The 15,367-nt window shown below is 64.5% G+C and overlaps 4 protein-coding genes across 7 annotated transcripts; all 4 read right to left on the bottom strand.

The window, feature by feature from the left end:
- Nucleotides 1-53: 53 nt before the first annotated feature.
- MLX (MAX dimerization protein MLX) lies at nt 54-3,654 on the bottom strand. 4 transcript variants are annotated; one of them, XM_066336647.1, is made up of 8 exons: nt 3,581-3,654; nt 3,234-3,270; nt 2,943-3,098; nt 2,481-2,587; nt 2,164-2,263; nt 1,804-1,903; nt 1,379-1,580; nt 54-1,266 (listed from the first exon to the last, which is right to left on the bottom strand). In XM_066336647.1, the coding sequence occupies exons 1-8, from the start codon at nt 3,623-3,625 to the stop codon at nt 1,210-1,212; spliced, it is 804 nt and encodes a 267-aa protein (XP_066192744.1). In that variant the 5' UTR covers nt 3,626-3,654; the 3' UTR covers nt 54-1,209. The 4 variants fall into 4 exon arrangements, with proteins under 4 accessions (XP_066192744.1, XP_066192745.1, XP_066192741.1 ...); XM_066336648.1 differs by having other exon boundaries at nt 3,009-3,098; XM_066336644.1 differs by having other exon boundaries at nt 3,491-3,648.
- Nucleotides 3,655-3,844: 190 nt separating this feature from the next.
- COASY (Coenzyme A synthase) lies at nt 3,845-7,889 on the bottom strand. The gene is made up of 9 exons (XM_066336752.1): nt 7,262-7,889; nt 6,736-6,950; nt 6,454-6,585; nt 6,072-6,261; nt 5,658-5,722; nt 4,794-4,878; nt 4,574-4,671; nt 4,338-4,484; nt 3,845-4,100 (listed from the first exon to the last, which is right to left on the bottom strand). The coding sequence occupies exons 1-9, from the start codon at nt 7,875-7,877 to the stop codon at nt 4,044-4,046; spliced, it is 1,605 nt and encodes a 534-aa protein (XP_066192849.1). The 5' UTR covers nt 7,878-7,889; the 3' UTR covers nt 3,845-4,043.
- A 180-nt stretch (nt 7,890-8,069) lies between these two features.
- HSD17B1 (hydroxysteroid 17-beta dehydrogenase 1) lies at nt 8,070-10,117 on the bottom strand. Its single transcript, XM_066336550.1, is given in 6 exon segments — nt 8,070-8,350; nt 8,422-8,605; nt 8,705-8,798; nt 8,876-9,055; nt 9,354-9,588; nt 9,590-10,117. Coding segments are annotated over 6 exon segments (1,392 nt in total). The 3' UTR covers nt 8,070-8,179.
- Nucleotides 10,118-10,159: 42 nt separating this feature from the next.
- On the bottom strand, nt 10,160-13,978 carry NAGLU (N-acetyl-alpha-glucosaminidase). Its single transcript, XM_066336549.1, has 6 exons — nt 13,466-13,978; nt 13,198-13,345; nt 12,923-13,069; nt 12,649-12,734; nt 12,253-12,509; nt 10,160-12,039 (listed from the first exon to the last, which is right to left on the bottom strand). Exons 1-6 carry the CDS (start codon nt 13,882-13,884, stop codon nt 10,823-10,825), a joined length of 2,274 nt encoding a protein of 757 aa, XP_066192646.1. The 5' UTR covers nt 13,885-13,978; the 3' UTR covers nt 10,160-10,822.
- Between the last annotated feature and the right edge of the window lie 1,389 nt (nt 13,979-15,367).

Below are 15,367 nucleotides of genomic sequence, written 5' to 3'. Positions count from 1 at the left end.
TCTGTAAACTATAAGCTCTAGGACACAGCTCCAGAAACCCAGCATCAGAAAAATTAAAACATTCAGCGAAATTTATTTAATTACTTTTCACAATAGAAAAATACATCACTTTCATGTGTGAGGTCTGTAACATTGACATCCTCTTCCCAAGGCAGGAGGCAGCACTCCCTCCTCAGTGCTGGAAAAACTGCCTGAAATAAACATTCTCTGGATGTGCCCCTAGAGCAGGAGCACAAATCTGGTTACGGAGAACAAACCCTGCTGCTGGCAGCACCCTGGTCCCATCACTCTGGACAGTGACCAACCTTCACCTGGGCACAGCTGTGACCCAAACTGGGCATGGGACAGGGTCAAACATGTCCCTGATAGCAGCTGCTTCTACAGCTGGCACAGGCAGCACTTTGGAACCATTTCAAAAATTACAACAGTAAAAATCAAATCAAGGCTGGTCATGTATGTGTGTGTATAGAAGTTCTAAGGAGGAGCAGCAGCAGCAAGTGGCCACACTATGCTACAGCTGCAGAACTTTCCCATGCAGTACAGCCACAGTTCCTGGAAAGGAGAGGTGTTCCAGCACTTGCAGGAACTTCCTGTGTTCCTTCCTAGGGACTCATGGCTGCAGCAGTGCTTAGAGTTCAGCATGTGCTGCCAGGGCCACAGCTCCCAGCTCTGGACGGGCTCATCCTGCTGCCAGCACTGCCAGGCTCCTCCAAAAGGCAAGAGCTGACTCAAAACAGCTGCTTCAGAGGGGCAGGGGGCAGCCCAGTGGGTGAAGAAAAAGCAATTCCTGCTGCTATACCAGAAACCCATCATTTTTAGTACACATTTGTCACATTTCCCCACTGTGGGGATAGCAGGGCTGTCACAGGCCTGAGGGCACAGAATGGAGCTGCTCTGGGGTCAGCTCTGCAAGGAGAGTCAGTGGCACAGGCAACCCCATGGCACTGCCTGAGCCAGAGACTCTGCTCCCCACCTTCTGCTCCTCAGCACCTTTCCCTCCCCTCCTGCCCAGGCCCTATAAATACTTGGTGGCACTGAGTGGAGCAGCAGTGTCTGCACAGCCACCGCTGGGCTTCAGAAGGAATACAATAAATAATTCAGAGAACCTTAAAAACAGCCACAAGGGAGAGGGCCCAGGGTGGTGCCTGGCACCCAGGCCTCTGGGCAGAAGTGCCCCATCCCCACGGGCACAGAAGTGGCACGGGAGGCTCAGTAGAGCTGGTTCTTCACCTTGTGCAGGACCCTGATGACAATGTCCTGTAGTGTCTGTGGCAGAGAGAGGACATAGTCAGTTGGCCTGTGGAGGGACAGCCACCCCTGTGCCACTGTCTGTGCCCCCTTGGCCATGGCACCAGCCCCTCTGCAGCCCTGCATTCACCTGGGGCTTGCAGTGCTCCTCAATCCAGCTGAAGACACACGCTGAGAGTTCCTGAAAACTCGTTACAGAGACTGAAGCATTGAAGGACTGGAACAGGGAGTCCATGATGCCTTGGAAAACATTGAACTTCACCTCGTCAGAGATCTGGTTCTTCCCCTCGTTTGGGTTGTCCTGATGAGCTTTCACAATCTGCTCATAGTTCCTGAAACAAACACGGCGCACCAAGGTCAGCAGTGAGGCCTCGACACGTGACTCTGAGCTGCCACTCCCAGCTCCTGCTCCCAGCTCTGAATTCCCAAACCCAGCTCCTGCTCCTGGTTCCAAGCTCCAGCCTGTTCCCAGATGGAAAACCGCTGCAGAACCATGCAAGGATGTGAGGGAACAACAGGAAGCAGAGGGCATGACCCCAACAGCTCTTCCCTTACACTTTCATGATCTTCAAGGCCATCACATCTTTCCTGAGAGTAGAAACTTCCTCCTCCTGCTTTTTCTTTTCTTTGTGCAGGAACTGGATGTAGTCAATAGCTGAGCACGAAAACAGAGTGAGGATTTGGGAGCACACGTGGACCCCTGAGATCCCCAGGGGAGGTGCCTGATCCAGGGCACCATCAGCTCCCACTGACCCAGTTCCCCTGGGGAAGGTGAGTGCAGGTGAGCAGCACCAAAGCTCCCCAGAGCCTCATCACACCAGAAGGTTCTAAGGTGCTGAACTTTGCCCTGCACGCCTCTAGGGTGGAGCTTTGGGGGTTGGTAGCACCTCCTTCCCTCCTGCCCTTGGGACTCACTTTTCTGGAGCACGATGGCCTTGCTCAGCTTCTGTGAGCTGATGGAGAAATCCTGCTGCTCACAGGTGGGGACGATGGCCTGCAAGTCGTTGTAGCCTTTCTGCAGGGAAGTAGAGCCACAGAATATGGGCTGATCCTGTGATGCCAGGTCCACACCCAGCTCCCACAACACAGCTTGTCAGCGCCAGGGCAGCTCCCAGCACACATATATGCAGGGAGGGCAGATCCAGCAGCAAAACAGAGAGGTGCTGGAAGAGCAGGGTGCTGGAGCAGGCTGGCAGCAGCACTCCAGCACTACCTGCTGCCTCTTGCCTCACCTTGATGGCGTCTCGGCGCTTCTGCTCGGCCTGGGTGTGCGCCCGGCGGCGCTGGTCCTTGTACGACTCCTTGAAGGACTCCTGATGGTAGTCACTGTCCTCATCATCTGTGGGGACAGAGCATGGCTGGGGGTGGCACAAGGAGGGCCACAAGACAGCTCAAGGGACCACTACAGCTGAGGCCAGGCCCAGCACAGCCCCCACCCCATTCAGCTACATCAGGTTGGGCTGAAGAAAAGCCTTCCAAGGAGCCCTGGCAACCCGTTCTCTCTCCTCGGGGCACTGGGCAGGAGGCAGATGCTGGCAGATCCCTTGGGAAGGTGTCAAAACCAGGGTGATTCTCAACTCCAAACCCTGCTGGAAACCACAGAACCCTGATGCTGTTCCCACCACCTTCCTCCTCTTCCTCCTCAGGATAAGAATCCTGCCCAGCCACACTCACTCCCTCGGTGCAGGGCAGACCTGGAGCACGGCACGTGCCGGATTCCCAGCGAGCAAAAACACGCGGCCACGGAGGACAAACCCCACCTGTGTTGGGGACAGAAGACGCACTGGTGGAGCCGATGCTGTTGGCCCGGGACACTATGCTGCTTTTCCGGGCATTTTCCATGAAGAGTGCTGGAAGAAGAGCGTCCCGGGGTCAGTGCCCCACGCGGGGTGTGACCGGGCGCAGGGACGTGAGGGACGTCCCCGGGCAGCCGCTGCCACCCACGAATGGGGGTGGCGCGGGCCGGGCGCCGCCCGGGCACCTACCAGAGTCCAGGCCATTGTCGCCGTAGGCCGCGTCCACCTGCGCGGGGCCGGCGGGTGGAGGAGACACGTCAGCGGGGCTGGGGCGGCGACCGCGGCCCGCGCCCCGGAGCCCCCCCCGCCCCCAGGAGCTTCGGTAGAACCGAGGAGCACCCGCCACCCCCGAGCTGCGGCTCCGCCGGAGCCTTTACCCGCCGCCCCTCGCCCGGCATTGATTCGTGCGCGCTCCCCGCCCCCCGTACCCCCAGCCCGGCGCTCACCCTGCCCGGCCGCCATGAGCCCCGTCCCGGCGCGCCGCGCTGCGCCCCCGCGGCACCCGGCGGCCCGGCCCGACCCGATCCCGGCCCCACCTTCCCCCACGAGTCCTCGGCCGCGGCGCCCGGCGGCTCCGCCATCTTCCGCCCGCCCGGTCATGTGACCGCCGGGGAGCGCGGCCCGCCCCGCGCCGCCAGGGGGCGCTGCGCACAGTCCCCCCCGCCCCGAGCGTCCGCGAGCGTGACGTCGTGGGCGTGACGTCACCGCGGCGTGCCCCCGGTGGCGGGCCCTGGGCGGGGCAGCGCGCGGGGCACCGGGAGTACCGAGCGTGGGGGGCGGGCGAGGGGACGGACACGCACTGCAGGAGCAGCCTCTTTACTGTCACCCAGCGGGGCTCGGCCCTGCAGCGTTCCCCATCAGCGGGGCACCGCAGGACGCCCCGGCCCCTCGCCGGAGCTGGACGGGGCCGGTGGTCTCGGTCCCACGCTGCTCTGTCCGCCGGCTCACGGTGGGCAGTGGTGGCAGGACACGGGGCTTCACACACGTCGGGACGGTCCCTCACGGGCCGGGCTCCGGGCTCAGGCGCTGCTGCAGCAGGTCCCAGGCCTTCTGCACCTGCCGGGAACCGTCCGGAGCCACGCCTCAGAGCCCACCGGTAACGTGAGCGACGGGGCAGGAGCGTCACACGATAGTCCCTCTTCCTTCCCGGCGGAATGTACATCCCCAAATCCCTTGTGGCAGCCTCGATGGTGAACCACCATCACCCAGGTACACCAGGCACGGCACTGAGCCCTTCAGTTCCTGTCACAACCACCCAGAGCAGCCCTGGTGCTGCAGCAGCCCCAGGCTCACCTGCTGGCCGGTGATGTCCGGCTCCCAGAGAGTGCAGAGCACCACCTGTGACTGCTCCACCCGCTGCCTGTTGGTCATCTGGCTCTGCAGCCGGCGGCGAGCAGCCTCCTCCGTCAGCCCATCCCTGGCCACAATGCGCCTCACGGCCTGGCAGGGACACAGGGGACACTCGGGTGCTTGGGGGGAGGCTGAGGACCAGCCCCAGCAGCAAGTGAGGGCCCCGGGGCATGGCCAACCTCGTCCTCCGGGATGACGGCTGTCCACACCTCGTGGACCATGTCCTGCCAGCCAGCCTCCAGCAGCACAGCAGCGTCCAGCACACACACGGCCTTCCCTACAGGAACAAGGGCATTCCTCAGTGCCTAGCCGTGGGTGGCAGCAGCCTGGGCTCAGTCCCACCTTCCTGCAGTGCACATGCTTTACCGCTGAGCTGAGGCTGCCACAAAGCCCCATTACCTTGAGCTGCAGCCTCTCTGACTTTCTCCTTTGCCATCTGGGCTATTTTGGGCCACACAATGTCAGTCAGGTTCTTCAGCCGCTCCTAGAAAGGACCACAGCGGGATTTGAGATTAAGTCCCTTACCCTCAGAACCCTTCTCTAGCAGCCACGAGAGGGAGGGTGTAAGCAGCCAGGGGACACCCAGGAAGGACCCACTGAAGCTGGGGAAGTGGGTCCAGCCCATAGCCAAGCACCAGGAAGGAAAGCTTTCACACTGGCCAGGGGCTCCCATTCCTGCTGCCAGGGTCAGCATGCTTTTTCCTATTAATTTGCTTGTCCTGACATTAGGGCCCTGCTATCAACAGAGATCTCAGTCTCTGCAGTGAGAGGTGCTTTGCTCCACAGCACAACAGGCTCCCCACGCAGCAGGTCCCACAGAAGACATGTCCATCCAAAGAACCTCTTGAGCTGCCTCCACCTTGGTCTGGGGCAGCAGCAAAGCAACACCCTGAGCACCTCTAAAGGCCAGGTGCCATGAGCCCCCCAGGTACAAGGGGCAGAGACACTGGCTGTGTAGGTCAGGTCTTTTGCTCTGAGCTGGGTGAAGGAAAAGCATGGTATAGAGGAGATGGGGATGGCAATGGGGAAAGGGGTGGGAACAGGGAGGCAGCAGCAGCTGCTGGGCAAGAACAATGTATCCAGCACAGCTGCTGATTCAGCTACAGAGATATGATCTGTCCCAGTCTGTCCCCATGCCACTGTCAGAAAATACAGCCAGGAAGGTGTCATCATCTCAAAGGGCTGAAAACTAAAAAGCCCTGGCACAAGAGGAGACCAGCCTCCACTCACAGCATTAAGTATTTACAATAAACCTGCTTTTACCTGGTTTCCAAACACTTTGGCCCCAAGGACTTTCCTGTTAATCGTTCCATCTTCGTTCAGGATCTCTGCAAGGCAGAAGCACAACAGGTTTGGGAGGGACAACTCCCATCCCTGTGGCAAGCCTGAGTTGGGGAAAGGGCTTTGGCACAGAGCTCTCAACAGCACGCAGAAAAGGGCTGTAACACCTAACCTGGCAGCTCTTCACCTGATTCCTGAAAAGGACAGGGAAGAGCTTTTTCCAGGCAAACAGCAGCCTGGTTCATTGTTCCCCACCAGCAGCTCTGACATGGCACACACAACACTTGGGGCGCCCAAAACTCATGGGGTGGGAGGGGGACACAGGCCTGGGCTCTCTGGGATGCTGGGACACCCCTCCCTCCCCTTCCTCCTCCCTGCAGCCTCCAGTGACTCTACCTGCCCCAAAGGCTGCCACCACGGGCTCGTAGGCCGGGCCACCGGGGACATAGACGGCGTGGCCCAGCTGGTCGGCGTCGATGACAAACGCACCCAGGTGCCCCAGGCGTTTGGCGATGGAGGTTTTCCCACTCCCAGTTCCCCCAGTCAGGCCAATCACATACGGGCGCAATGGCAGGGCTGGGTTTTGCTAAGGGAAAGAGGAGAGCCGTGGCAGCAGACCGGGTTTTGCTGTAGAAGGATCCTGACACCCCGGCCTGGAGATGGCCATGAAAGGCCCTGGCTGCAGAGCAGCAGGCAACCTTTCCAAACGCTTTGACTGCTGAGACTCCCCTCCTCCCGGGCACTCTCGTGGCAGCTGCGGCTCTGCAGGGCCCCTCACCCGTGGGGGCTGCAGCAGTGTCCCCAGCAGCCTCTGCCGGAGGCTGGAGGAGCTGATCTTCTCCTCCTCGTTCTGACGGCGGTCGGGGTCCTTCATCAATTGGATTTCATGGAGAGCCAGCTCGGGGAGCCCCTGATAAGAGAAGAGAGCCCTGAGGGCAATTAGCCATGAGAATGCAGCAGAGGGAAGGGGCGAATCGAGACCAAATTTGCCCCCAGACTGGATCAGGGAGGGCGAGAGGGCGGGCAGGGGTAGCCCATCAGGCTCCAGCATGGGAATTACATTTTCAAGTCTTTTCCTGTTCACAGCCTCTCCTCCCCGGCGGGTCTCCTCGCTGACGACCAGGCACTGCAGGTTGGGGTCTGTGACTGAGGGGCCGAAGGGGTCGGCCAGAGGCACGATGTCGTAGCACAGTGAGGGCTTCACGTCCTCCAAGAACTCACGCAGCTTCGCCGCCCGCAGCTCGTACGGCTCGATGAGCTCCGGCAGGACCTTGTCTGCCGGGTGCCAGGAGGGCGGAGAAGCACAAGAGTGACGGAAAAGCAAGACCGAGAAACTGGAAAAAACACCCGGCTGGGACTTTGAACGCTGCCTCCCCCTCCCCTTGCCGTGGCTGCACCTGTACACACTGCTGGTTGTGAGCAGGACACCAATGGATCCCCACTGACGCTCTGCCTGGATGGCACCGCCATGGGTGGGTGGCTGCCGGCCCTTCATTTTTACTGCGGCCCCAGACTACTGCCCTGCCCCAGGGAGCACCGGGCTCACCCCTCGTCCCCGCGCAGTGCCACGGCCACCCCGGACTCACGGCGGAGCAGGTCTCCTTCGGCCAGCCCGGCCAGGAGCCGCCGCCGGGCCAGGAGGCAGCAGGCGCTGAGCAGGAGCCGGTGGGCGCCGTGCAGCCGGTCGAAGGTGCCGCCAACGGCCACGTCCAAGAACTCGGGGAGCGTCGCGTCAGGACCCTGCTCGGCGTCCCCCTCGGGGTCACCCCCGGCGTCCCCCGCCGTGTCCTCGCCCAGCAGCAGCGCGGGCAGGCTCGGCGGGCAGCCGTAGGCAGCCGCGGCCAGGCGCTGCAGCCCGAGCCGCACCGGCTCCGGCGGGCCCGGCGCCTCGGCAGCGGCCGCCAGCAGGACGCGGGGCTGCCGCGCCAGGCGGCGGCCGGGCCCCAGCAGGACGCGCAGGTCCAGCCCCCGCCGCGCCGCCGCCGCCGTGTACAGCGCGGCCAGAGCCCGCAGCAGCGCGGGGCCCGCGGGAGGAGCGGCGGGACCGGCGGCGGGGCCGCCCAGCCGCAGCCCCGGCTGCAGATGAACGTAGAGCGGCCCCGCCACCAGCCCCGCCGCCGCCGCCACCAGCCCCGCCGCCCGCCGGGGCAGCGCGGGCAGCGGCGCCGTCAGCACCAGCAGCCCCGAGGCGAAGGGCGGCATCGCGCCGCCGGAAACGCCGCCGACCGGAACGGGCACGGGGACGGCAGCGGAACAGCACCGCCTCCCGGGCAGCCCCGCCGCGGGGGAGGAGAGCGGCGGGCCCGGCCCCAGCGCAGCGCCGCCCGCGCCGCCGGGAGGAACCAGCGCGGCGGCTCCGCGGGAGCGCGGCCTCAGGGCGACGGAGCCGGAACCTTCGGCTGCAAAGGGCTTTATTGGGGACACCGCGGGACCGAGCAGGGGACCGGGCCCGAATCCGGGCCGCGGTTCGCATGGCAGCGGTTCCGGTGTTGCGGTGGCTCCGCTCAGGGCTGGTCCCCGCCGGCCTCGCTGCCGCCGAATACGAAGTCGTGCATGGCGCGGACGTACGCGGAGCCGTCGGGGCTGCTCAGCCGCAGGCGCCACAGCGGGGCGAGGAGCTGGGTGCTGGCGCAGCGGAGGGGTGGGCAGGGGCTGCCGATGGCCTCCAGGAACACCTGGCACCGCAGACGGGTCAGAGCCCTCCCCGGCACGGCCCCACGGCCACCCGCGCCCCGCGGTGACTGACCGGCAGGACCTCCTCCACCTCCTGGGCCGTGTCGCGGAAGATGCTCTGGCAGTGCCACAGGTAGCGGCGGTACAGCCCTTGTGTCTCGGCGTCCAGGCCCCGCATCTCGCTGCCCTCAGGGTCGGGGCGCTGCAGGTTGGCCAGGAAGCTGGTGTGGACGGGCCCGCACTCCACCAGCGTCAGGCTGCGGGAGGGAGCGCATGAGCTGCCACCGTTCCCCCGCCCTGTCATTCCCCCATCCTGGTGAGCAGGATCCAGGCTCCGTGGCATCCCCAGCACTCACTGGATGTTGAAGGGGCGCAGGACGATGGCCAGACTCTCGCACAGCCCCTCCACTGCAAACTTGCTGGCACAGTAGACAGCATTGAAGGGCAGCCCTGGGGGCAGAGCCGCACCCTGAGCACCACAGCTCCTCCCCACGGCTTCCTGTGCCACAGGGTGCTCGGGGTCTCACCTTGCAGCCCCCCGATGCTGCTGGACACAATGATCCGTCCGGCCCTGCGGCTCTTCATGGCAGGCAGGAACGCCTGGATGGTGCGGACAGCCCCAAAGAGGTTCACATCGAAGAGAGTTTTCATGGCCTGGTCGGAGCAGGTCTCCAGCGGTCCCATCAGTCCCACCCCTGCATTGCAAACTGCCAGGCATGGTGCAGTCAGCTGGGCACAGGGCAGTCAGCCAGTGACTGTAGCCCCGCACACCCCCGAGTCTCAGAAGGCAGAAATGGGGGGGCCTTTCCCTGCTGATGAGCCCTTGGCACCCCCAAATCCATCTACTGCACCTCTGCCCCACTAAACACGTCCTGTCCCAGCTCTAGCACTGCCTGCATCTCCCATGATCTGGCATCTGCTCCCGGTGCCCAGGGGAGGGTTGTCACCCTAGAGATGTCCCCTCTGCCACCCCAGTGACAGTGGAGGCACCAGGAAGAGCCATACCCAGCACATCCAGCCGCTGTCCCTGCACCCGCTGTGCAGCAGCTGCCAGTGAGCATGGGTCAGTGACATCAAGCTGCAGGACCTCCAGCGTGTCGGGGCAGCAGCCCCCCAGGCGCTCCAGCAGCCGCTCACCCTTGGCCAGGTCACGCATGGTGGCATAAACTGGGGAGAGAGTGTTGCCGTGGGCAGCAGTGCCACTGAGCTGCACGGCCAGCACCAACCCCAGCCCACCCCCAGGCTCTGTCCCTCCTTGGGGAGGCACTGCCTGGTCCAGCCCAGAGACCTGAGGCTGCTGGAGCCCCCGGGGCAGCGGCGACCCCTTTACCTTTGAACCGGCCGTCGGCTGCCAGGCGTGCAGCCAGCCCCAGGCCGATGCCTGAGGAGCAGCCTGTGATCAGCACCGTGGTTCTCTCCATGGCTGACAGTGTAACGGGGCCACGCCATTTAAGAGGGCTGGGAAGGGGGTCCCCCCGCCCCACACCACCGTGTTGTGTCTGCTGGCTTATCTCAAGGCCCCTCCACCCACCTCCCTTCACATGCCTGGGGCTCCCTGTGCCTTGATCCTCGTGCAGGTGCTGTGATAAAGACTTCATCGAGCCAGGATCTCCCTGCTGGAGGAGGCTCTGGAGCACACAGAGAGCTGCAGCCCCGGGGGTCTGCCCCAGCTGTACTTTGCTGTGCCAGGCATTCCGGCTGCCAGGATATGTCTGGCAGGGTGTTCCTGCTATTGCTGGCTCAGGGGTGAGCTGCTCCTCTGCCCCCATGTTCCACGCAGTCCTGTGCTAGCAAAAGGAGTTGGACACACATGGGAGAAAAGTCTGTATTTGCTCCATGACTGGGCTCTGCCCAAGCCCCAGCTGTGGAAAAGGCTCAAAAACTCTGTCCTGGGGAGCGCAGCCCCAGCAACACTGCAGACAAAGCTGCAAAGTCGTTTATGATACAAAAGGCACCAAATGTGGGCAGGGCCATGCAGTGCCATGTCCCCACAGGCACTGGGGTCTAACCCTGCTCTACCCCCTGCCCACTGCCACCTCACTGTCTGCTTCTCCCCCATCACTGCCCCTGCTAACCAGCCAAGGCCCCTCAGCAGGGACACATTTGTTCTCTCCCTCTGCAGTGTCCCACCAAGCTTCCAGCCGAGAGCACTGGGGCAGCCCAGCTTTCCTGGGAACAGGCTCAGGGCAGCTAGGCAGAGCTGAGCACAAAGCATGGTGTGGGATGGGACCCTGGGGCACAGCCTGTCCCTCCATCCATCTGCCAGCCCCTTGTTCATGTGCCAGCCCCTCTTGGGGCACATCCTGCCCATGCACGGGAAGGGGTGAATCCAGGCTGGCTGAGGATCACCAGGGCTCTGTGCCCCTTTTCCAGTACAGCCAGGACACAGCCATCAGGCCAGGAGCCCAGATGGGAGAAGGTGCAGGGGCTCTGTCCACCCTCTCTGGGGAAGGCTCTGGAGGCAGAACCCAAAGTCATGCAGGCCCAGCCAAGCTGCGCCGCAGGGCACTGGGGTAGTATTTGAGGAAGAGCTTCCTGGAGATCTCCATCGTATCCCCAGCTGGCACAGCGGGGTAGCGCTTCTTGTTGTAGATGAAGCCTCTCTCCACTTGGAAGACAGCCTGGTTGAACTGGTCCTGGTGGAAGGGCCGGCCTGAGTTGAGGCTCTCCACCAGCACAGAGATGAAGAGGCTCCAGCGCACAGTGTAATAGTCCAGCACCAGCCCCCCCAGCTGCTTGTTGGCATAGTCCAGGATGTTCCCACTGGGCCCCCAGAGCGTGACCTGGTTCCGGGCATTCAGCTCATACTGCTCAGCCTCCCGGTCACTGGTGGCCATGGCACGGGCGCTCTCCAGCCAGCGGCCGAGGAGGAAGAGGCTGTGGCTGGACAGGAGGTTGTCCAGCTCTGGCAGCAGGTCGTAGACCAGCACGCCACCGGCCGTCAGCAGCTCCGGCAGCGCGTGGCTCTGGAAGGCCTGGCGGACGCTCAGGTAGTAGTCACTGACCAGCTGCTGGGCCGCCTGCCGCGTCACATCCACCAGGTCATACAGGAAGGTGGGGCTGGAGCCCAGCTCGGCGCCAGCGCTCAGCAGCAGCCGCCAGGCTTCATACACGTCACTGGCGTTGTACCAGAGCTCCGTGTCCATGTGCAGCGAGGGCCGGCGCACCAGGGGGCTGCGGTTGTGGTTGACACACACCCCGGTGCAGTTGTACACGCTGCGGAGGAGCAGGCGCCAGGCGCCGGCTGCAGCGGCGTTTGCGGCGCCGTAGCGGCGCTCGGCGTAGCGGGTCACCCAGCTGGGCAGGTCGAGGGGCTCCTGACGCCAGCCCAGCTCGTTCATCAGCTCATACACCATGTCATTCTGCTCGATGCCCTCGGGCACCAGCCCCGTGCCCACCATGGTGGAGTTGGGGAAGCGTCGAGCTGCAAAGGGGCCGTGGTTGATGGCCTCCACAGTGCCAAAGAGGCCGTGGTTGCCCCCGAAGTTGTGCAACATGCACCAGATGAAGGGCTGCCCATAAAAGGACTCTGTCCACTGGTAGACGGGCTTGGACTCAGCAAAGAGGTCGAGAACGATCATCCTGCCAAGGGGCACTCCATGCAGCAGGGCTCGCACCTGCGCTGGCTGCCAGAAGTCAGGCTGGTGCTGGAAGAGCCAGCCCTGCATCAGCCACAGCGCCTTGGGGTCAGCTGGGGGCAGAAGAACACTGAGTGAGATCTTATCCAGACACGGCCTACAGGTGTCTCATGAGGCCCTGGGGCCAGCAACCACTCCTGAAGGGGGTTTTGGGTGTCTGGCACCAACGGGTTCTGCAACGGGTTCTTGCACAGCGCCCACGACCCCATGCCCCTGCTATCCCACCTGGACCCCTGTGGCCAGGTCAGCACCACACACAGACCCACCTCCTGTCATTGAACTGAAAACGGCATTGCTGACTCTCGAGAGGTAGGCAGGGTCAGAGGAGAGGGGCGTCATCTCGTTGAAGGTGTCTGCACTATAGACGTGGTCTGTGCCAAACTCCTTGATCAGCTCCTTCAGGAAGAGGGTCCCGATCACCTGGAACATGGGGTCCTCTGGGTCCAGCAGGTAGATGCATGAGTAGGTGCAGTCAAAGTGGCTCCAGCGCCCCAGGCGAGTGGCATTCATGCGTGGGAAGACCCTGCACCAGAGGGAAGGAGGTGGGGATGAGAAGAACAGGACAGGACCACTGTGCCCGAGCAGGAACAGAGCAGCTGCCTGGGGAAGCCGCAGTGGGAGGTGAGACCCTGGGAAGGGCCCAGGGCAGGGACTGCACCTACCGAAGGATCCCCTGCGGCACGTGGCCCGCGAAGGCCGGCAGCACCGTGGTCATCCCCAGCGAGCGCATCCGCTCCACGATCCGGTACTGGGAGAGAGAAGGAGGGAGGGAGGGAGAAGGAGAAAACCCCCCACCTTCCCGCGAGGGGACCCCGGCGGCAGCTGCAGCTCGGGGCAGGGCGGGGGGATCTCCGAGGCTCCCCGAGGGCAGCCTCGGCCAGGAGGACCAAGGGGTGACACGGGTTTGCCCCGGGTGGGCGGGGCCGCCCGTGGTACCTGCAGGTAGAGCTGCTTGAGGTGCCAGGTGGGCGGCAGCGGCCCGGCCCAGCGGCGGAGATTGCCCATCCTGTTCCATGCCAGGAACCCGGGACCCGTGAAGTACTTGTCGATCTCCGACTGGTTCAGCCCCAGGTTACGGTAAACCTGTGCCGGGCGCCGGGGGTCAGTCGGTCCCACGGCTCCTGGTTCTAGAGGCCCCGCCACCGCCACCCTGTTGGTTCCGGTTCCGACGCCCTCCCGACCCCGTGCCGCCCCTCGGTCCCGGTTCTCACCCGCTGCCAGACCGCCTCCTGCCCCGCGAAAGCCGGTGCCAGGTTGATGCCGCTCAGCGCCATCCAGTCGATCTCCCGCTCCCAGCGCGCCCAGTCCCACCAGACGAAGGAGTAGCTCTGGGCGCAGACGTTCTGGTAGTACCGGTACCTGCGGGAGCGGCGGAGGCTGCGCCCGGGCCCCCCGCGCCCCCCGGGCCCCCATTACATAACAGCGCCTTGTCCCGCGCTAACGAGGCGTGAGCGGCGCCCGGCCCCGCGTCCCCGTTACCTGCCGGGGGCAGCGGCGCGGATCTCGGCCTGCAGCCGCGGCAGCGGGTCTGGCAGGCGGAGCTGCGCCCCGGACCACGACAGGTGGCAGCCGCAGAAGTCTCGCAGGTAGCGATAGAGGCCGGTGGCCGCCGCCACGCCGCTGGAGCCCGTTACGGCGACGGCCACGGCGGCGCCGGGAGGCGACCACAGCCGGTAGATGTCGGGCCCGCCGGCCGCCAGCGCCGGGTCCACCGACAGCGACACGGCGGCGGCCCGTGGGCCAAGCAGGCGCCGCGCCAGCGCCCGCACCGCCTCCTCCTGCCCCGCGTCCCCCGCTCGCGTCGCCGTCGCCGCCAGCAGCAGCAGCAGCAACGGCAGCGCCAGCCCCGGACCCAATGCCGGTTCGGGTCCCGGTTCCGGCCCCCGCCGCACCGCCATCGCCGCTGCCTGTCCCTGCGCCGAGCCCCGCCTTTCCCGGTGCCGTCCCGCCTCTCACGGCCCCGCGGCGCTGGGCGGTCCCGGCGGCGGGGGGCGGGCCGGGTCTGTTACCGAGCGGAGCGGGGCTGCTTCCGCGGGCGGCTCTCTAGCCTTTGCAGCAGGGATGTCCCTGCTGGGGATGTCCCTGGCCGCCTGGGGACAGGCGCTCCCTGAGCCACGGCGGCCCCTTCCCCGCCCGCTCGGGGTGCCCGAGCAGGGACCGGGTTTGCAACTCCTGCCCGGGGCCGCGGGACCCCCGGAGCTCCGGCATCTTTCCAGTCTCGCGTTTTCCACCCGTGACAGTTCTGCACCACCGGGGCAACCGGGCAGCGGCGGCCCCGCCCATCCGTCCGCCGGGAGCTCCCGGGAATGACCGGGACCGGCTCCGGCCGGTCGGGGGCGCTGCGAGACCGGGCAGCGCCGGTGCCTCGGGGCCGGGGAGCGTCCCGGTGCCCCGGTAGCGCTCAGAGGCGAACCCCGCCCTGCAACGGGGCCGGGGCGGGCTCGGGCCGCCCGGGTCTCTCTGAGCTGCAGGGGAATTCGTAGACGCTCCCAGCACAGAATCCGGCTGCGGGGCGCTCCGGAGGAGGAACGCGGGGCTCCACGAGCACTCCCAGTGCAGCCCACGGGGGCCCGGAGTCTCCTGTCAGCACCACGGCTGCTCCTGGGACCCCAGAGCCATGGAAACGGGCAGAAATGTGTTTGCACGGGAGAATGGTGAAAGAGGGGAGAGAACATTCCCGCTGCCCGCTAGAACCTACAGCTGTAGGAAAAGCATTCCCCGGACCGGCGGGGAGCTGCTTTCTCGTCCAAGAAGGGCAGGAGGCTGGGGCCGCAGTTCAGCGCAGCTTCTCGTCCCCCCAGAGATCAGGAGATGGGAAACACCGATATCAGCAATACCAACCGCCAAAAGCTGCAGAACCCTCCCTTCCGCTGCTCCCGCACGTGGGAATACCGTGTCCGGCAGGAAGGGCCTGAGCAAACACGGCCCTCGGGGGGAGCGGGGGTCCCTGGGGCTGGGGAAAGCAGCAGGACACAGCCCCGGGCAGGCAGAGTGTTGTCCTACTCCCCATCGAAAGGTGGTCGCAGCACCCGGGTTAAACAAGCCAGAACTCTTCCCTCTGCACAATTCCTCGTTCCACCCACACGGGCTCTATCAGGGTGGGCAGGAGGCCCCGGGATAAACGGCCCTGCCCGGCCTTAGCTCAGGATATCGCTGGGGCTCGATAAGCACGGAGGCAGCACTGCCCAGGCAGGGTCACGGCGGCCTTGCTGTACAAACCAGCCCTGCCCACCCCATGGTCCTGGCGGCAGAGGTGACAGGATGCTGCACAGAAATGCCTCAGGTCCCAGCTGTCCCCAGCAGCTCTGGGGGCTGTGTTCAGTGTAGGACAGGGATAAGGGGCTGCCCCTGAGCCCCCTCGGTGAGCACTGGGGAAGCAGA

This window comes from Sylvia atricapilla, chromosome 27, assembly GCF_009819655.1.
Source record: "Sylvia atricapilla isolate bSylAtr1 chromosome 27, bSylAtr1.pri, whole genome shotgun sequence".
Classification (NCBI taxonomy): domain Eukaryota; kingdom Metazoa; phylum Chordata; class Aves; order Passeriformes; family Sylviidae; genus Sylvia; species Sylvia atricapilla.
Note: the sequence above shows the minus strand (reverse complement) of the source record. Positions and strands in the feature narration are given on the sequence as shown.